Source organism: Nematostella vectensis, chromosome 10 (assembly GCF_932526225.1).
Source record: "Nematostella vectensis chromosome 10, jaNemVect1.1, whole genome shotgun sequence".
Lineage (NCBI taxonomy): Eukaryota > Metazoa > Cnidaria > Anthozoa > Actiniaria > Edwardsiidae > Nematostella > Nematostella vectensis.
Window position 1 is genome coordinate 1,813,018 of NC_064043.1, and position 22,971 is coordinate 1,835,988.

The 22,971-nt window shown below is 37.2% G+C and overlaps 2 protein-coding genes across 4 annotated transcripts in view; one reads left to right on the forward strand and one right to left on the reverse strand.

Moving 5' to 3' along the window:
- The window catches only part of LOC5512164 (leucine--tRNA ligase, cytoplasmic), a 55,814-nt gene continuing 32,843 nt past the window's right edge, over positions 1 to 22,971 (forward strand). For all 3 annotated transcript variants that reach the window (XM_048733365.1, XM_048733367.1, XM_048733366.1), the window contains exons 1-21: positions 1 to 140; positions 2,104 to 2,228; positions 2,583 to 2,664; positions 3,561 to 3,566; positions 4,410 to 4,490; positions 5,101 to 5,193; positions 5,593 to 5,684; positions 6,174 to 6,249; positions 6,457 to 6,569; positions 6,662 to 6,725; positions 6,969 to 7,036; positions 7,329 to 7,425; positions 8,757 to 8,888; positions 8,993 to 9,080; positions 17,477 to 17,553; positions 18,101 to 18,373; positions 18,750 to 18,835; positions 19,318 to 19,383; positions 19,672 to 19,754; positions 20,106 to 20,244; positions 20,649 to 20,738. In XM_048733365.1, the coding sequence (XP_048589322.1) occupies positions 15 to 140; positions 2,104 to 2,228; positions 2,583 to 2,664; positions 3,561 to 3,566; positions 4,410 to 4,490; positions 5,101 to 5,193; positions 5,593 to 5,684; positions 6,174 to 6,249; positions 6,457 to 6,569; positions 6,662 to 6,725; positions 6,969 to 7,036; positions 7,329 to 7,425; positions 8,757 to 8,888; positions 8,993 to 9,080; positions 17,477 to 17,553; positions 18,101 to 18,373; positions 18,750 to 18,835; positions 19,318 to 19,383; positions 19,672 to 19,754; positions 20,106 to 20,244; positions 20,649 to 20,738 (2,057 nt within the window). In that variant the 5' untranslated portion in view covers positions 1 to 14. The remainder of the gene's footprint in view (positions 141 to 2,103; positions 2,229 to 2,582; positions 2,665 to 3,560; positions 3,567 to 4,409; positions 4,491 to 5,100; positions 5,194 to 5,592; positions 5,685 to 6,173; positions 6,250 to 6,456; positions 6,570 to 6,661; positions 6,726 to 6,968; positions 7,037 to 7,328; positions 7,426 to 8,756; positions 8,889 to 8,992; positions 9,081 to 17,476; positions 17,554 to 18,100; positions 18,374 to 18,749; positions 18,836 to 19,317; positions 19,384 to 19,671; positions 19,755 to 20,105; positions 20,245 to 20,648; positions 20,739 to 22,971) is intronic.
- LOC5512165 (glycoprotein 3-alpha-L-fucosyltransferase A) lies at positions 21,009 to 22,674 on the reverse strand. The gene has a single exon (XM_001632492.3). The coding sequence runs from the start codon at positions 22,414 to 22,416 to the stop codon at positions 21,238 to 21,240; it is 1,179 nt and encodes a 392-aa protein (XP_001632542.3). The 5' UTR covers positions 22,417 to 22,674; the 3' UTR covers positions 21,009 to 21,237.

Consider the following 22,971-nt stretch of genomic DNA (forward strand, 5'->3'; position numbering starts at 1 on the left):
CGGGCTCACTGGTTATGCGCCGGCTAGGTGCACGTGTGGTCAGGGTTTCCGGGAGGATTTTTGGCGTTAATTCGGATCTGGTGCCGGGATCAGGGTATTCATTTAGTCGCAGAGTGTGTCAAGAAGTAGACGATATGTCTGTAAGTAATGATTTAAACGCGCGCGATTTTTTTTTGGTTCGACTAATTTTTTATCCGTTTCTTCCTAATACTTGAGGGTTCACTTAGCCTTTTAAAGGCTATTTCCATTTGCCTTAGCATTATATTTTTATATTCAGTAACACTTTCTTTTTACCCAGGCAATCAGATTTCTGACAGCAATTTTTAAATGATAATAAAAAGGATAAATTTTCTAACAGTAATATGATGCAATGTACCTTATATGCAATATGTTGCAATTGATGACCTTATCACTGTCATGTCGTTATGTCAGTTCCTACATGCCTTCTCTCCCCACGCAAGACTTGCAATGGTACCCTGCGTTATTAATCAATGAAAATCGATAAATCGATGTCAATCAAGACAAACAGCTGATTAATATTGATTGATATTGGTAATTATATAATAATAATAATAATAATAATAATAATTTATTGATTTCTATATGATGATAAATTGATAGTCACAAGAAGATATTCCTTAATTAAATCAATTTAATTGATTTTTATCGGTTGTCATCGATTGACTACCCTAGCTTAGACATTATTTCAAAACATTCTCCAGGGCCAGCAAAGTGTTCATAAAATGTGAGTTCCTGTATCAAAAAATATGTTTATTGAATGACTGTCGTTGCCTTGTTGATAGTGGAGCCATGGTTTGTTGAACAGGTTTAAGTTTAATGTAACACAACAGAGATCATAGCAGGCCACTTGCTTCACTCATCTTGCCAGGCAAGCTCAGCTCAAATTATACGACCGTTTACTCTGATGCTTGTGTACAGGCTAGACAAATTATAAATGGCATGGATCCACAAAGGTCCATCAAAGGGAAAGGGGTGGGCCAGCGAAGCCTAGAAAAGGACCAGCAACATGTAACATTACAGCTGTTTCAAATTCTATAATCTCTGCTATATAATCAGAGAGGCTTATGTTCTGCTTGATGAAGTGTATAACTTGGCATTCTTATAATCCAACAATAAAATTTAATCGCAGCTCGAGCTCTGCTGACAACTTCACATTTTATTGCCGGCTACTGTTTGTCCGATGTTGAAAATGAATCATAGAGCTAATTTTGCTTTTATTCCTTTTAAATCTACACCTTTTTATAAGCAACTACCTACTTCAATACATTTTGATAGCCCTGCACTCCCCTAATAATTCTCAAATCCAGCAATTCTACCAGGAGCCTTGCAGTGAAACAGAAGCACAAAGTGTAGTTGAATAGGGAAACATTCAAACAAAATGTTGAATGAGTGGGATGAATGAGGTTGAATGAGCAAGCTTTGAACATCTCTAGCACAGAGCCTGAAATGAGCAAAGACCATTATCTAGGGGCTAGGTATGAATAAATGAATGTTTTTTTTTTTACATTGGCCGTAAATTTTAACTGGATTACAGTTATGGTAAGGTTTACTGACAAATTTACTGGTTACAAAACTTTCAACTAGCTTAGTGTTTGGTATCAGTCTCTTGACCCTCGTGATCAGGTAGAAAAAGATCAATAAACAGGGTCCAAGACAAAAGTGTCCATGAAAAATGTCCATGAGAAATTAAAACAAATGATCTGTTTAAATTTTATGTGTTCGCAAGAGACAGATTAGCCCAAGGATCAAGTGATTTTATTTTTTAAATGTTGAAAAGGAAATCCCCAGTATATACTTCAAGGAGTAATAAAAGGGCTAACACTCGGGCTAGAGAGGGCTTTAATATTCTGTGCCCAAAAAGAAAACAAATAAATCATGGTTAGAATCAAAGAGCATTCTTGCTTTAAAATACTAAAAAGAAATACTAAATAAAGAACCAGTGTTCATAATAGTATTCTCATATCCTTATTTCTCTTGCCTTTTAATTCCTAATTCTCTGTGTTCCAAGAGCCTTCTACATGCATGTAGCCATTGTAAGCAACATGAAGTATCTTTCAAACAAAATAAATTCCAATTTTGCAGGTTGAACGAAAGAGCACCGCCAAGGTTGACTTCTTGAAGGGCATTGAGACAGATGTCCAGCAGCAATGGGAGAAGATGAAGATCTTTGAGATTGATGCCCCAGATCCAGGAAGTGATGCTGCGAAGTGAGTTGCCTAATGCTGACCTCAAGAAGGCATACACAATGCCATAAAATCAAAGCTGAAATACTAATCTTGGCCATCAGTTTTCTTTGAATTTAATTCTGTGATAATTTTTTAAATTGTTTGGAGAAGGGGAAATAAAGTAGTCCACAATTTCTGTTGCTTTTGAATTCCCAGGACTCTGTGTTCCTATAACCATCCTACTTCTAGGAATTTAGATTATAGATAACACTGTGCTTTGTTTGTAGGATGATATATATAGTCGTGGAAAAGATGTACAGATGTACAAACAAGCTCAGTAATTTTCAGAACTACTCACATAATCATATATTTTACTTGTTTAACTTGCTTTTACAGGAAGGGAAAGTTCTTTTGCACTTTCCCCTACCCGTACATGAACGGCAAACTCCATTTGGGTCACACATTCACATTGGCCAAGGTTTGTTTTTAACTTATGTATGTAGCTGAAGGTTACCATTGACAGGAGCTTGTTAAATCTGCAATGTCTGTCTAAGGTATTCCAGTTTACTTCGGGTGGGCTGACAGAAACCTCATCCAACAAAAGACAAAAGAATCTAATAGAATCTGTACTATCTAACAGGCCATCGGCTGTAAATTATTAGTCACTTCCTTTAAGGAAATCATTGGATATTGTTATGTTATTGACTAAAAGTAAACTGGTGCTATTGCATACCTGTCAACCTCCGAAAATCTCAAGGCTTGAGATTTTTTGGGGGGAGGGGTGGGGTATATTCATTTTTGGGGGGAGGGGTGGGTTTAACCTTGCAGGCGTTTGCCTTATAGAAAGCGCTGGCAAACAAATCCACTTATAGATCTCACGAGGGTGTTAGATAAATTGTGCTACGCAAGGGAATTGTTGTTTCAAATATTTTAATAGAAAATAGGCAAAATGACGATTTTCTATGGAATAATTTTTCGGAAGCGATAAAAATCGCTTAAAAGTGGGAGATTTGGTGCTCACCGCGGGAGAGCGGGAGAAGGGCTCCAAAATCTTGAGACTCCCGCCTAATGCGGGAGAGTTGACAGGTATGCTATTGCTGCTTTAAGATACAATTTACATTAGAAGACTGAAGAAATCAGCAGCTTCAATCACTTAGAACACCAAGCTCCTTTTTGCACATCCTAGGACCTGCAGCAACCTTAACCGTATAGCATTAATGGGGTCACTTTTGTCATCATTGATTTTATTCTGAGTAAATGATAATATTACTGAGCTTTATCTCCAAGGAGATGTAGTTATGCACTCTGCTTGAGAACGATGAGACTTTTAATTCTTTTCTTTTTCTTTCATATTGCATCATCTTGTCTACCCAGGCTGAGGTAAGTCTACAAATTATCATACACATCAAATCAGTTTTCTTTGTTACTCTAAGTTGGAAAGGGAATTGATTCTCATAAAAGGTTTACTTACTAATCGTAAGCCTACCATCTTTTAAGTATAAGCCACCTACATCTTTTAAAAACAGTATACACGAGGTTGCATTTTTACTTTTGGTGGGGCCAAATACCTAATTTTAAATGTTGAGAAAAATCAGATTTTTTTTATAAACCCCCTCTCTATAAAGTACCCTTTTTCCAATAATCCCTTCTTTGAAGCAAAAAGAGCCTTTACAGTAACATCTGTGTGTTACTATATTTGACTTTTAATAAATCACTGGCTGTTCAAATGTTTCTACTCTACACTGGGAGGAGGGAGTGTCCACGGCAAAACCTAGTGTTTTTGAGGCGGGCCAAAGGTTAAGCTGAAATTACAGTACTCCTTTTGTTAATGCCTGGCTAAACTAGACGACATGTCAAGCGTGACATGTGACATGCCGCCTATTTCAGGCAGGCTTTTATGTTGAGATTTCTTGCCCATATTGAACGGGGGGGGGACTCTTCAGAAAAGTAGACGGGGGGGGGCACCACATCTTTTAGGGTATAAAAGATGCTGCCATCCCTTAGGGGATGTTTAATGTTTTTGTTAACGATTCTGCCATCTCTTAGGGTTCAAAATTCCTTCGACCACACCCAATTTTCTACCTCGTAGGGGTAAGAATTAATTCTGCTGACCTTGCCCAAAGTGCCCTCCCTTAGGATTAAAATTGATCTTAGCGATGATAACCCATCTTTTTTTATCGGAGTCCCCCCTGGATTGAAATTGACATGTTGCACACTTTATAGTTTGCTTCAGGCTTCCAGCGTCTCAAAGGCAAAAACACACTCTACCCTTTTGCATTCCACTGTACGGGAATGCCAATCAAGGTATGAATGTTTTAACAAGGAAAATTAGCTTGGCTTTGTCCTATGTAGAGCGTAGGGTTATGTAGAAGCTTGTTATTTCACTTCAAGACCATTACCTACTAACAGGGTTACTTAGACTCCATTAACTCTATCAGAAAAACTTCCACTTTGATCTTACCCCCAGGTTACATACATATGAAAAACACCTAAAACTGATCCGACAAATTTACAGTATCAACCATAAGGGAATGTGTAAAAGAACTGTCCTATTCGTTAGGCCTTTTGGGATTCTCTCTCTTGGCAGGTCTGTAGCCAGGATTTTGAGTGGGGCTGGGGGGTTGTTTACCCATTTAGTGGACCATTTTCTCTTAGTTAGCTCGTCCTAGCTAGCAGTGGTACTCAATTTGCTTTCATCAGAGTGTCGAGTAGGGAGGTTCTTCCTAACCCCCTACTGGCTACGGGCCTGCCTGGGATGTACTGTATTGTGTGACAGTGTGAACTTTTAAATATTAAAGTGTTAAAACTGTATTAGTTGGATGGATAATTGGTTGCTCTTATTTTTCACAAGGCATGTGCTGAGTGTTAATACTGTATTAGTTAGATAGATAATTGGTTGCTCTTATTTTTTAAGGCATGTGCTGATAAATTAAAGCGAGAAATGGAACAGTTTGGGAACCCGCCACGCTTCCCTGCTGTTGATGAGAACACTCAGGATAAAAAACAGGTAGAGCAGAGGCAGCAGAGACCTGTCTCTTTCCTTGCGTTGTTTGTATGAAGACAACAGATCAATCTCCATCTTGTTATACTGTATTGTATGTATATAAAGATGGCAGGGCATCTTGTGATGTCATGTTTGTTTTGAAGGGGCTTAGGATGGCATATGTAACCCCTCTCTCAAGCATGATTTTAATTTTCCCTGGGGTTTTACTGTGCAGATTGTGCTTTATTCTAGGTCTTGTCCGTGGCTTTTCAAACTCAGATATCTAATGTAGTAGATTTTCACTTAAAGGTCTGCATCTTTAAAGAAACACCATTGAAGTCTTATTAATACAATACTGTTTACAAGGATTTATCCTTGGTTTCATTTTGTTTTTATCTTATTATCTTTACCCCTATGTTTTAGATGAAAAGCAAAGTCCTTGCAAAAACTGGCAATGTTACCTATCAATGGCAAATTATGCAGTCTCTAGGGATTCCCCAAGAAGAGATTCCCAAGTAAGCAAGCAACTTTAATATCACAAGGAACACCTCTGAGCTATAAGTGATGGCCTGCAACTACATGTGTAAAAGACTGTTGCTTCCAAGATGGCAATGGCTTGTCCCACAGGAAGGGCTTTTCTGGCGACCAAAATTAAGAAAGGCCTCTGATCTTGACCTGTGACCACTATGCTCAATACTAAGAGATTATCAAATGTACACCAAACTCCCTGTATGATATATATAGATATTGTAAAGAAATATACTTTCACTAGTTTATCAGGAAATTCTTCCATGTGTGTTGAGCAAATAGGGTGAGTTCTGGAATGTAGGAGTATATCGCAGAATTAACCTAAATCGTTGCATATTTAAACTAAAATATAAAAAAAAGAACCCCACAAAAATGTCCCTGACTGGAGAAGACTTTGTATGTACAGTGGGAGGGGAGGCTTATTCTGGGAGGCCAGTTAACTGGCAGTGACTTTGATTTTTAATTTTTCTTGCTAGATTTGCTGAGACTGACTATTGGCTCAGCTATTTCCCACCACTTGCAAAAGAAGACTTGAAAAGCATGGGTCTCAAGGTAAGCTCATAGGATCCTGAGATTGATTGTGTGATCCTTTACAGATTTTCTTCTCTATCTAACTCTTCACTGCAAAAGATGGATAGCCTACTTGTTCTTTGCATACTCCAGCTCGCTCACCTTCATCCAAACTATCTAATGTGATTCCCAAAAATGCTTGGCAGCTAAACAGCATGACAAGTGTAGTGTGTGGTTTTCTTTGCGTAGACTGATTGGCGGCGTAGCTACATCACCACAGATGTCAACCCCTACTATGACTCATTTGTCAGATGGCATTTCTGGAACCTCAAGGAGCGTGGAAAAGTCAAGTTTGGTAAACGGTAGGTTTTGCCTTAAAGCTGGCCATGTCCGGGTTGACTGTATTTGATTTCAAAGATTCATCTATTATTAATAATGTCTTGAATGCTTGTAGGTACACAATCTTCTCCCCAGCAGATGATCAGCCATGCATGGACCATGACAGACAAAGTGGAGAGGTAATTCTTCCAAGAACATGATTTCTTTCAATTGGGTGGTGGTAAGGGGGAGGGGGAAGTGTCTGGAGATGGCATCATTGGTGTTTGAAGTGGTATGTTTTTTTTCTGATGATGCTTGTGATGATAACAACAATAACAAGGACAATGCTGATGGTGATGGAGACAATGATGACAGCGATGGCGATGGCTATGGTCATGACAATAGTGATGATGGCTGGTTAATCTTTGCTATGTTATCTCTAGGGTGTCGGTCCACAAGAGTACAATGTTATCAAGATGAAGGTGGTTCCACCTTTTAAAGAAAAACTCAGGTATTCGGTTATACCAGAACTATTTCTATCACATGCCAACTTGTAAGCTCAGCTGAGTAAGGGGAAATAGAATAGAAGAGTTGTTTTAAACATACTCTTATTATTTCAAATTTTATTTTAAGTATTTTAATATATTTTAAGTATTTAAAAGTACTTACAGAACATCAACTTAAGCATATAGTTTGAACACGAAAAATTAACTGTTGTATATTTTTCATTATTGCTATTATTATTATGATGATGAATAATGATGATGATGATGATGATAATGATGATGATGTCTGTTCGTCAGTGTTCTAGAAGGCAAGAATGTTTACCTTGTTGCTGCTACACTTAGACCAGAGACTATGTATGGACAAACCAACTGCTGGGTTAGACCTGATATGAAGGTACAGTACTTAGACCAGAGACTGTATGGACAAATCAACTGCTGGGTTAGACCAGATATAAAGGTACAGTACTTTGACCAGAGACTATGTATGGACAAACCAACTGCTGGGCTAGACCAGATGTAAAGGTACAGTACTTAGACCAGAGACTATGTATGAACAAACCAACTGCTGGGCTAGACCAGATATAAAGGTACAGTACTTAGACCAGAGACTATGTATGGACAAACCAACTGCTAGGTTAGACCAGATATAAAGGTACAGTACTTAGACCAGAGACTATATATGGACAAACCAACTGCTAGGTTAGACCAGATATAAAGGTACAGTACTTAGACCAGAGACTATGTATGGACAAACCAACTGCTAGGTTAGACCAGATATAAAGGTACAGTACTTTGACCAGAGACTATGTATGGACAAACCAACTGCTGGGCTAGACCAGATATAAAGGTACAGTACTTAGACCAGAGACTATATATGGACAAACCAACTGCTGGGCTAGACCAGATATGAAGGTAGCCAACTTATGTGAACAAATGTTGTACAGCAATGATATTAGACAACTGCCTTTGCATGCTTGCCTAGTGGTTGGTTGCCAAACCTTTTTTCCCTTATAACCTGTATTTCTATTGACCATGGAATATGAAAAAAATACTGTAGAATACATTAGCAGTATTTTTTAAATTGGAAAAAAATAAATTCAATTTGAATAGAAATTCTCCTAGTAAAACATCAAATCTGTATTATTAATCAAATCATGTGAAACTGCTGTAGAATTTTCATTAGTGAAATCTTTCGTAACTATGGGATTACCGTAAGTGATCGGATAAATGCCCCCTATATGAAGAATTCCTCCTATCCAATGAACGCCCCCTAAGCTTACGAGTTTGTATTAACCGCCCCTCTCCTACAAATGCCCCCCTCTATTGAATGCTCCCTCTGCTTCCGTCCTTCCCATCTTAAAAAGCAAATGACATATGAATCCTGGTAATATAAATCAAATTCAATTGCCTTCTTTCCTGATCTGAGCTTGGCTTCTACTGGGTAAGACCTGCTCAATGCCAAGAAACGTTTGCCACGTACGCTTTAATTTATTTACATGATCCTGACTGAGATTAGAACCCCACTGCACTTGGGTTTGTTATATTGTTAGAGTTTGTAAAGAAAGCCCCTCTCTGATTAGCGCCTCCTTTCTATTGAACGTCCCACCTCCCCCCTGGACCATTGAAATTCAATAAAACACCCCCCTGCATTTATTAGATCATTTACGGAAATCTCAAATATTTAACACATTTTATTAGTAAGATTTTTGTAACATTTTGTTGCAGTATATTGCATTTGAGACAAATGTTCCCAATGATGTGTACATCTGCACTCAGCGAGCTGCGAGGAACATGTCGTATCAGGGATTTACTGCAAAGGAAAGCCATGTGAACATACTTGCAAAGCTAACGGGCCAGGTAATAGTGCATCTATCAAAGGAACTAATGTATTGAATAGGGTTTCTGGGTTTATTCAGCCTTTTTTAGTTGTAAATAGTAATGTTTCTTTGTATGTTTTGTAGGATATCATGGGCATTGCTCTTGAAGCCCCTTTGACATCAAACAAAATTATTTACACACTACCTATGTTGACAATAAAAGAAGACAAAGGTATTTTTTACCATAATAGCTATGCTTATGCTGATCTGCTATTAAGACCTTGCTATTTTTTATGTTTGACTGTACTGAACAGACTGTAGAAACTGTTGACATGCTATTAGTGCCTCCTCCTGAAGATTTGCTATTTGTATGTCTTACTTAACTGTATTAGAAACTGGTATTATGACATCATCAGTACCATTATACGTACAACTGTATTGGGAACTGGTATTATGACATTACCAGTACTATTATACGTACAACTGTATTAGGAACTGGTATTATGACATCACCAGTACTATTATACGTACAACTGTATTAGGAACTGGTATTGTGACATCACCAGGACCATTATATGTACAACTGTATTAGGAACTGGTATTATGACATTACCAGGACCATTATATGTACAACTGCATTAAGAACTGGTATTATGACATCACCAGTACCATTATACGTACAACTGTATTAGGAACTGGTATTATGACATCACCAGTACTATTATACGTACAGCTGTATTAGGAACTGGTATTATGACATCACCAGTACCATTATACGTACAGCTGTATTAGGAACTGGTATTATGACATCACCAGTACCATTATACGTACAACTGTATTAGGAACTGGTATTGTGACATCACCAGTACCATTATACGTACAACTGTATTAGGAACTAGTATTATGACATCACCAGTACCATTATACGTACAACTGTATTAGGAACTGGTATTATGACATCACCAGTACCATTATACGTACAACTGTATTAGGAACTGGTATTATGACATTACCAGGACCATTATATGTACAACTACATTAAGAACTGGTATTATGACATCACCAGTACCATTATACGTACAACTGTATTAGGAACTGGTATTATGACATCACCAGTACCTATATGTACAACTGTATTAGGAACTGGTATTATGACATCACCAGTACCATTATACGTACAGCTGTATTAGGAACTGGTATTATGACATCACCAGGACCATTATACGTACAACTGTATTAGGAACTGGTATTGTGACATCATCAGTACTATTATACGTACAACTGTATTAGGAACTGGTATTATGACATCACCAGTACCATTATACGTACAACTGTATTAGGAACTGGTATTATGACATCACCAGTACCATTATACGTACAACTGTATTAGGAACTGGTATTATGACATCACCAGTACTATTATACGTACAACTGTATTAGGAACTGGTATTATGACATCACCAGTACCATTATACGTACAACTGTATTAAGAACTGGTATTATGACATCACCAGTACCATTATACGTACAACTGTATTAGGAACTGGTATTATGACATCACCAGTACCATTATACGTACAGCTGTATTAGGAACTGGTATTGTGACATCATCAGTACCATTATACGTACAACTGTATTAGGAACTGGTATTATGACATCACCAGTACCATTATACGTACAACTGTATTAGGAACTGGTATTATGACATCATCAGTACTATTATACGTACAGCTGTATTAGGAACTGGTATTATGACATCATCAGTACCATTATACGTACAGCTGTATTAGGAACTGGTATTATGACATCACCAGTACCTATACGTACAACTGTATTAGGAACTGGTATTGTGACATCACCAGTACCATTATATGTACAGCTGTATTAGGAACTGGTATTGTGACATCACCAGGACCATTATATGTACAACTGTATTAGGAACTGGTATTATGACATCACCAGTACCTATACGTACAACTGTATTAGGAACTGGTATTGTGACATCACCAGTACCATTATATGTACAACTGTATTAGGAACTGTTATTGTGACATCATCAGTACCATTATATGTACAACTGTATTAGGAACTGGTATTATGACATCACCAGTACCATTATACGTACAACTGTATTAGGAACTGGTATTATGACATCACCAGTACCATTATACGTACAACTGTATTAGGAACTGGTATTATGACATCACCAGTACCATTATACGTACAACTGTATTAGGAACTGGTATTATGACATCACCAGTACCATTATACGTACAACTGTATTAGGAACTGGTATTATGACATTACCAGGACCATTATATGTACAACTACATTAAGAACTGGTATTATGACATCACCAGTACCATTATACGTACAACTGTATTAGGAACTGGTATTATGACATCACCAGTACCATTATACGTACAACTGTATTAGGAACTGGTATTGTGACATCATCAGTACTATTATACGTACAACTGTATTAGGAACTGGTATTATGACATCACCAGTACCATTATACGTACAACTGTATTAGGAACTGGTATTATGACATCATCAGTACCATTATACGTACAACTGTATTAGGAACTGGTATTATGACATCACCAGTACTATTATACGTACAACTGTATTAGGAACTGGTATTATGACATCACCAGTACCATTATACGTACAACTGTATTAGGAACTGGTATTATGACATCACCAGTACCATTATACGTACAACTGTATTAGGAACTGGTATTATGACATCACCAGTACCATTATACGTACAACTGTATTAGGAACTGGTATTATGACATCACCAGTACCATTATACGTACAACTGTATTAGGAACTGGTATTATGACATCACCAGTACCATTATACGTACAACTGTATTAGGAACTGGTATTATGACATCACCAGTACCATTATACGTACAACTGTATTAGGAACTGGTATTATGACATCATCAGTACCATTATACGTACAACTGTATTAGGAACTGGTATTATGACATCACCAGTACCATTATACGTACAACTGTATTAGGAACTGGTATTATGACATCACCAGTACTATTATACGTACAACTGTATTAGGAACTGGTATTATGACATCACCAGTACCATTATACGTACAACTGTATTAAGAACTGGTATTATGACATCACCAGTACCATTATACGTACAACTGTATTAGGAACTGGTATTATGACATCACCAGTACCATTATACGTACAGCTGTATTAGGAACTGGTATTGTGACATCATCAGTACCATTATACGTACAACTGTATTAGGAACTGGTATTATGACATCACCAGTACCATTATACGTACAACTGTATTAGGAACTGGTATTATGACATCATCAGTACTATTATACGTACAGCTGTATTAGGAACTGGTATTATGACATCATCAGTACCATTATACGTACAGCTGTATTAGGAACTGGTATTATGACATCACCAGTACCTATACGTACAACTGTATTAGGAACTGGTATTGTGACATCACCAGTACCATTATATGTACAGCTGTATTAGGAACTGGTATTGTGACATCACCAGGACCATTATATGTACAACTGTATTAGGAACTGGTATTATGACATCACCAGTACCTATACGTACAACTGTATTAGGAACTGGTATTGTGACATCACCAGTACCATTATATGTACAACTGTATTAGGAACTGTTATTGTGACATCATCAGTACCATTATATGTACAACTGTATTAGGAACTGGTATTATGACATCACCAGTACCATTATACGTACAACTGTATTAGGAACTGGTATTATGACATCACCAGTACCATTATACGTACAACTGTATTAGGAACTGGTATTATGACATCACCAGTACCATTATACGTACAACTGTATTAGGAACTGGTATTATGACATCACCAGTACCATTATACGTACAACTGTATTAGGAACTGGTATTATGACATTACCAGGACCATTATATGTACAACTACATTAAGAACTGGTATTATGACATCACCAGTACCATTATACGTACAACTGTATTAGGAACTGGTATTATGACATCACCAGTACCATTATACGTACAACTGTATTAGGAACTGGTATTGTGACATCATCAGTACTATTATACGTACAACTGTATTAGGAACTGGTATTATGACATCACCAGTACCATTATACGTACAACTGTATTAGGAACTGGTATTATGACATCATCAGTACCATTATACGTACAACTGTATTAGGAACTGGTATTATGACATCACCAGTACTATTATACGTACAACTGTATTAGGAACTGGTATTATGACATCACCAGTACCATTATACGTACAACTGTATTAGGAACTGGTATTATGACATCACCAGTACCATTATACGTACAACTGTATTAGGAACTGGTATTATGACATCACCAGTACCATTATACGTACAACTGTATTAGGAACTGGTATTATGACATCACCAGTACCATTATACGTACAACTGTATTAGGAACTGGTATTATGACATCACCAGTACCATTATACGTACAACTGTATTAGGAACTGGTATTATGACATCACCAGTACCATTATACGTACAACTGTATTAGGAACTGGTATTATGACATCATCAGTACCATTATACGTACAACTGTATTAAGAACTGGTATTATGACATCACCAGTACCATTATACGTACAACTGTATTAGGAACTGGTATTATGACATCACCAGTACCATTATACGTACAACTGTATTAGGAACTGGTATTATGACATCACCAGTACCATTATACGTACAACTGTATTAGGAACTGGTATTATGACATCACCAGTACCATTATACGTACAACTGTATTAGGAACTGGTATTATGACATCACCAGTACCATTATACGTACAACTGTATTAGGAACTGGTATTATGACATCACCAGTACCATTATATGTACAACTACATTAAGAACTGGTATTATGACATCACCAGTACCATTATACGTACAACTGTATTAGGAACTGGTATTATGACATCACCAGTACCATTATACGTACAACTGTATTAGGAACTGGTATTGTGACATCATCAGTACTATTATACGTACAACTGTATTAGGAACTGGTATTATGACATCACCAGTACCATTATACGTACAACTGTATTAGGAACTGGTATTATGACATCATCAGTACCATTATACGTACAACTGTATTAGGAACTGGTATTATGACATCACCAGTACTATTATACGTACAACTGTATTAGGAACTGGTATTATGACATCACCAGTACCATTATACGTACAACTGTATTAAGAACTGGTATTATGACATCACCAGTACCATTATACGTACAACTGTATTAGGAACTGGTATTATGACATCACCAGTACCATTATACGTACAACTGTATTAGGAACTGGTATTATGACATCACCAGTACCATTATACGTACAACTGTATTAGGAACTGGTATTATGACATCACCAGTACTATTATACGTACAACTGTATTAGGAACTGGTATTATGACATCACCAGTACCATTATACGTACAACTGTATTAAGAACTGGTATTATGACATCACCAGTACCATTATACGTACAGCTGTATTAGGAACTGGTATTGTGACATCATCAGTACCATTATACGTACAACTGTATTAGGAACTGGTATTATGACATCACCAGTACCATTATACGTACAACTGTATTAGGAACTGGTATTATGACATCATCAGTACTATTATACGTACAGCTGTATTAGGAACTGGTATTATGACATCATCAGTACCATTATACGTACAGCTGTATTAGGAACTGGTATTATGACATCACCAGTACCTATACGTACAACTGTATTAGGAACTGGTATTATGACATCATCAGTACTATTATACGTACAACTGTATTAGGAACTGGTATTGTGACATCACCAGTACCATTATATGTACAACTGTATTAGGAACTGGTATTGTGACATCATCAGTACCATTATACGTACAACTGTATTAGGAACTGGTATTATGACATCACCAGTACCATTATACGTACAGCTGTATTAGGAACTGGTATTGTGACATCACCAGTACCATTATATGTACAACTGTATTAGGAACTGGTATTGTGACATCATCAGTACCATTATACGTACAACTGTATTAGGAACTGGTATTATGACATCATCAGTACTATTATACGTACAACTGTATTGGGAACTGGTATTGTGACATCACCAGGACCATTATACGTACAACTGTATTGGGAACTGGTATTATGACATCATCAGTACCATTATACGTACAACTGTATTGGGAACTGGTATTGTGACATCATCAGTACCATTATACGTACAACTGTATTAGGAACTGGTATTATGACATCATCAGTACCATTATACGTACAACTGTATTAGGAACTGGTATTATGACATCACCAGTACCATTATACATACAACTGTATTAGGAACTGGTATTATGACATCATCAGTACTATTATACGTACAACTGTATTGGGAACTGGTATTGTGACATCACCAGGACCATTATACGTACAACTGTATTGGGAACTGGTATTATGACATCATCAGTACCATTATACGTACAACTGTATTGGGAACTGGTATTGTGACATCATCAGTACCATTATACGTACAACTGTATTAGGAACTGGTATTATGACATCATCAGTACCATTATACGTACAACTGTATTAGGAACTGGTATTATGACATCACCAGTACCATTATACGTACAACTGTATTAGGAACTGGTATTGTGACATCATCAGTACCATTATACGTACAACTGTATTAGGAACTGGTATTATGACATCATCAGTACCATTATACGTACAACTGTATTAGGAACTGGTATTATGACATCATCAGTACCATTATACGTACAACTGTATTAGGAACTGGTATTATGACATCACCAGTACCATTATACGTACAACTGTATTAGGAACTGGTATTGTGACATCATCAGTACCATTATACGTACAACTGTATTAGGAACTGGTATTATGACATCAACAGTACCATTATACGTACAACTGTATTAAGAACTGGTATTGTGACATTACCAGGACCATTATATGTACAACTACATTAAGAACTGGTATTATGACATCACCAGTACTATTATACGTACAACTGTATTAGGAACTGGTATTATGACATCAACAGTACCATTATACGTACAACTGTATTAAGAACTGGTATTGTGACATTACCAGGACCATTATATGTACAACTACATTAAGAACTGGTATTATGACATCATCAGTACCATTATACGTACAACTGTATTAGGAACTGGTATTGTGACATCACCAGGACCATTATACGTACAACTGTATTAGGAACTGGTATTATGACATCACCAGTACCATTATACGTACAACTGTATTAGGAACTGGTATTATGACATCACCAGTACCTATACGTACAACTGTATTAGGAACTGGTATTATGACATCACCAGTACCATTATATGTACAACTACATTAAGAACTGGTATTATGACATCATCAGTACCATTATACGTACAACTGTATTAGGAACTGGTATTGTGACATCACCAGGACCATTATACGTACAACTGTATTAGGAACTGGTATTATGACATCACCAGTACCATTATACGTACAACTGTATTAGGAACTGGTATTATGACATCACCAGTACCTATACGTACAACTGTATTAGGAACTGGTATTATGACATCACCAGTACCATTATACGTACAGCTGTATTAGGAACTGGTATTATGACATCACCAGTACCATTATACGTACAACTGTATTGGGAACTGGTATTGTGACATCATCAGTACCATTATACGTACAACTGTATTAGGAACTGGTATTATGACATCACCAGTACCATTATACGTACAACTGTATTAGGAACTGGTATTATGACATCACCAGTACCATTATACGTACAACTGTATTAGGAACTGGTATTATGACATCATCAGGACCATTATACGTACAACTGTAATAGGAACTGGTATTATGACATCACCAGTACCATTATACGTACAACTGTATTAGGAACTGGTATTATGACATCATCAGTACTATTATACGTACAGCTGTATTAGGAACTGGTATTATGACATCATCAGTACCATTATACGTACAACTGTATTAGGAACTGGTATTGTGACATCACCAGGACCATTATACGTACAACTGTATTAGGAACTGGTATTATGACATCACCAGTACCATTATACGTACAACTGTATTGGGAACTGGTATTGTGACATCATCAGTACCATTATACGTACAACTGTATTAAGAACTGGTATTATGACATCACCAGTACCATTATACGTACAACTGTATTAGGAACTGGTATTATGACATCACCAGTACCATTATACGTACAACTGTATTAGGAACTGGTATTATGACATCATCAGTACCATTATACGTACAACTGTATTAAGAACTGGTATTATGACATCATCAGTACCATTATACGTACAACTGTATTAAGAACTGGTATTATGACATCACCAGTACCATTATACGTACAACTGTATTAGGAACTGGTATTGTGACATCATCAGTACCATATATACCATAAAGACTCGAAACTGTTGTCACATCAGTGATGCCATAACCATTTATATGTATGACTGTATCAGGAACTGGAATTGTCACGTCAGTGCCATCAGATGCGCCTGACGACTATGCAGCTCTGCGGGACATCCAGAAAAAGCCGGTATGCCCAATAACAACCATGACTTTTTTTAAAATACATAAACATGCAGAATACGAAACATATAAGAATGATGAAAATGATGTATAAATGACAGTAATTCAAGGAATAGTACTGACAAATCCTCTTCCTTGAAAGCCTTTGCTCCCCCATCCCTTATAGAAGGCCAATCACGCTGCCATTTTACCATCCTGCACAAGAACGACTCACTCAAAGCAACTGAGAAACTATCAATCAAATACCATAAGTAACATATCAGACTTCAATTGTGGATGGTTATTTTGACATTTTCTTTCAAAAAAACAGCTGTATTTTCAGTCCAGTAAAACAATAACAAATGAGTGGTTGATTGACATTATTTGATAAGCATAGTCTTGGTTGAGCTTTGGGAAAAAAGGATAAACTGGTTTTACAAACAAATTCTACTCAGTTTATTATTTTTGAAGTTTTATCTATTTATCTTGCATGGCATGGATGATTTGGTTTTGAGCCGCGAGGAGCCAAAAGATGATAAAACTGATATTCCTTTATTCCCTCCAACACTTTTTAGGACTTTCGTAAAAAGTATGGCATTACTGATGAAATGGCGCTCCCTTTCAACCCAATTCCCATAATCAACGTCCCTGGTTATGGAGATCTGTGTGCGGTGAAAGCCTGTGAAGACATGAAAATCAAGAGCCAGAATGACCGCGACCTGTTACTAGAGGCTAAAGAGTTATCCTACAAGAAAGGCTTCTATGAGGGGACCATGATTGTTGGAGAATTTGCTGGACAGAAAGTACAGGAGGTTAAAAAGCTTGTGCAGATGAAGATGCTACAAGCAGTGAGTATAACCATAAAATCTGAAAAAAATAAGATTTTTATATAAAATACATTTCTTGATTAATCATACAGCCAAATATGTTAGCAGACTCAGGAACTAAAAGCTGTCCACAATAGAACTATGTGCTAACAAGAATGAAAAATGTGTTTGATAAGTGTTTGATAAGGATGGAGTAAAAACAGGTTTTGAGGTGTCTGCAAGTGTTTAAAAAAGTGAGTTGACTGTATGCAGTTTCTTTTTGCAGGTTCAAGTAATTTGAGAATTTCAATTCAACTTTCAGATAACATAGTGATGTAATATGCTTTTGTTGATTAAACAAAATAATTTACACTGGCAGGGGAGGGTGTTGAGTCTAAGTAATGACATTTCTTTTTAGGGTGACGCTCGCATCTACATGGAGCCCGAGAAGCTGGTTATCTCGCGGTCTGGTGATGAGTGTGTGGTAGCTCTCTGTGATCAATGGTATTAATATTTAGCATTGTTCCACTAGTCATGAATTGTACACCATTGTTTCTTCTACTATCAAAGAGTTCCTGCACTTTTTATCTTTAGAATATGCACTATGGGTCATTTCATTTCCTAAGGCTTGTGAGGGTCTATAAGTTTTTGTTTACCAAAACAAGGGCCTTAAACAAAAAATGGATTAAATGGGGAAAAATAGAAAAATGCAAAAGTTGTACATATGTACAAAAGTTCATAACTTTACAGAGGTTGATTAACAGCTTCTACAGCTATTATACACAAAAAAATATTGTTCTTTAAAGTTAGATGTAATACTAGAGCTATGTATGAATGTATTTAAACAAAAAAAATGTTGTCGGAATTAGATGAGTAAGTTACTGTAGCAAACTTTTTTTATGTATTTATATACTTATTTTAATTTTTTTTATACTTGATGTTATTTCTGGTGGAAGTGAGATATGTAATGAGTATTCCTGTCACAGGTATCTAGACTACGGGGAGCCGGCTTGGAGAGCACAAGCCACTGAAGCACTATCTCAATGTAACACGTAAGTAAAATAATTGCCACTCAATAGAGAATACAGAAGATTGCTTTATTCATATATGATTTGTATATGGCTAGAATCTTTCCTAAATGTTGCTGTAAGTAAATTGATTCCTACTCAATAGAAAACATAGAGATTTGCTTCAATATAATATGTTGTGTATATTGCTAAAATCTATTCTAAATGTTATCATGGCAAAGTAAATACCACCTCATTGGTAATAGTTCAAGATGGCTTTGTCTTGATATAAGTTTAATGTTGTGTTTCATTATTCACACTCTCCATTAATAGGTTTTCAGAAGAGACACGAAGGAACTTTGTTGCAACCTTGGACTGGCTTCATGAGCATGCCTGCTCTAGGTCTTATGGCCTTGGTAAAGCAAAATTTTAAATGCTGTTTGAAAAAACTTTGTTTAAGATTGACAAATTCTCAAATATTTACTCTTTTATGATTCTAAGAACTGGCTTTCAGTTAAGTGTAACCATTCAACCACTGAAATGTCTGTACTGTATGACTTGCAGGCTGTTATACTTAGGCATCACATGGAACATTATACTTTTTGACAATCCTTTAATAATAAGAAATGACCCCCTTTGGGGGCTTGAAAGGGGGAGAGTGATTGCCCCCCCCCCCTCCTGTTCAAACCCCTTCCTCTCGGCGGCTGACTTGTGTATTCATTCAACCACCAAAATATGTGCTGTTTTAAGTTGCACACTGTTTCCAGGTACTCGTCTCCCCTGGGATGAGCAGTATCTGGTTGAATCTCTGTCTGACTCGACAATCTACAATGCATATTATACCGTGGCACACCTTCTCCAAGGGGGCGTGTTTGATGGCTCCGCTGGCAGTCCAGTTGGTATCATGTATGTATGTCTTAATGAACCTCACCTCTCCCCTTGCTCTGTGGCATTCCCACTGTCATATGTATCTACAGCAGCTACCACCTGTCTGTTAAAGGCAACCCCCCCTTAATCTTTTTGTTTGAGCTGGATGAGAACCCTGTCTTGTTTCATGGGTGCTCAGGGTTCACAAATTGGTCATAAACTCCATCTCACTTCTTTATTGCTGCAAAATAATTCTCAGTTTTAAATTCTAATTTCTCAGTTCTCAAAAGTGTCCTACTAGATGTCCCTGTGGGTCATTCCCCACTTAATGTCAAAGTTTCAATATAGTATATGAAAGTATCCAACTATGCCATATATGTAAAGGTAGTTTAATCTGTATGATTGTTACATTTTTGTCATTTTCAACAATCGCATTATTACAGGCCAGAGCAGATGACGAAAGCAGTGTGGGACTATGTGTTTTTCCATGATGCACCTCTCCCCCAGACAGAGATCTCCAAAGAAGTGTTAAGGTAAGTGATATATTTTCTATATATGGTTTAGGGACATAAGATGGATGGTTGAATAAGGTTAAGGGTGTAGATGGATAAGGGCAGGATGGGGGAGGGGGGGGGGAGTTGGGGTAGGATAGTCAAGGAAAGGTTCAGCAGTAAGGCCAGGATAGACCTAAGAATCACTGTTTTCTCCCAAATGTCCATATTCTAGCTCATATGCCTTTTACTCATTTCATGATTTAGAGAAAGTAAATGTTTAAAAAAATCTCTCATTAATATAAACTAATGTTATTATTATTATACAGTACTACTGTACTTTTATTAATTTCATCGCATTAAGCTTGTAACCGTCACCAATTACTGTCTGTGTCCCATTCACTTGAATTAAAGTTATTACAACTTTGATATTTTTTCAAAATAATATTGAATATAAATAATGTCAGTTATAAAAAAAGGCCAAGCTGAAAATGAGGTCAATCAGAGGGAAAAAGCTTTCAATTTTGGCCATTTCTAAGGCTCATGTATCACTCCTATCCAATAGCCATTTATAGTAGATATAAGTGTCATTTGCATAGCAATTTTCTTTGATCCCCCAAAACTGGGAAAAGTCATGAATTGGTGGATTTGTGTGATTACTGTGGAGTATTTCACACAGTTTACATATCCAGTCTTTAGGCCAAAGCCTCACCTCATATTTGGATCTCCATCTAAAATACTCATTATAAGCTGTATCATTAGAATTGAGGTAGTGAAGGTAATTAGCAAGGGTTTTCGGTCCAGGGAAGTCAAGGACGTCTATATAAGAGCCTGGAATAAGCAATTCCTTGTTATACACTCCAGCTATTAATATTGGTACCATGTTTGTTCTAATCAAAGTATGCCAATATTTCTCTGAAATATAATCCTGGCAATTGTAATTCTCAAAAGCAAGGTAGAATTTGTATTTCGAGTTGAGTTCAGATTTGCACACAGGCTCCCCCTTCGGACAACGGTTTGGTGTCCAGTAAAAGTATGGCCAGGCACAGTCACCAAAGACATGCACTGGAAAATACTTTGCCAGTTTCATAGCAACTTGGAGTCGCAGTTTGGGCCAACAGTTACTTACAAACCAGAGCGCGCCAACAGCCTTATCTTTGGCATAGTTCGTATCTTCTTTATTGATCTCATCCTTTGTCACATAATATCCATAAGGCACGAAAATAGTAGAGTTCCTCTTATAGGAAATGGTGATATCGATCATGTTATCTAAGGCCGCTACATCGTAATTATTACTCATTTTCACCGGATTTTCGTGCTCATACCAAACCCACTTTTGATCTTTCGGCTTGTATTTGAACAACTCGCCCGACGTTACCTCGTGTGGGGTCATTACACCGTGAAATATGACCGCGTCGCTCGCGCGGAAATTCCCCTTGGCAGTCGTAATTCTGCAGTTAGACACAGGGCAAATATTACCGCTAGTATCTTGCACTCCTTCTTCGTTGTCTTTGATTCCAGGCCAGGGGCTTGTAAACCACTGGGTGTACAACAAAATGAGTTTCGTCCTATTGTCTCCGAACTTTGTTGATACTCGTCTGTCGACACGTGTTCTATCGAAAGGAATTCGATCATTCGAAAGTTTTTGCAACAGCGCTCCAAAGAAAGTGCCCACACAGATTGTCGACAGGAATATATAAAAATACCTCTTTTTTCGCATCTCGCATTTCTTCTGTCTATCGCATGGCCATTCAAAAGCTCTCCCAGCCCTTTACTCAGACGAAGCGAATAAGACTTTTTTCGCTCTTTTTTGGCCTTTGCACCGCTATCGGAAAGCTCTACTTGCGAGTTCGTCTTCTATGGCGTGGAATTTGGAATGGAATCGTATCAGTGTTTGTTTGTTTTGATTGTTGTTTTTATCCTGGCAAAACTAGTAACATCTTTTGACCGCCATTTTTTTTTTGCTCACTCTTGTTCGTGTGCGGGAGACTGGGAGAGAGCAGGTGCAATTGACAGGTGAACCGTAAACTCTCGAGTTTAATTATGGGAACGGGTGATCTTGAAAACTTTTAGCTTGAATTCTTTTAAAAAGCAGTTTCCTACTAAACAGAACATATTTACAGTTGAAGCTCTCGTAAGCGACCACCTTGGGAACTGAGAATTGTGGTCGTTAACGGAGCTGGTCTCTTACGAGAGCTTGCTCTCATAAGCGACCACTGGGCGCCAAAAACTTGAACAATAGGTGTTGGTCGCTTACGGGAGCTTAATTAAAGTC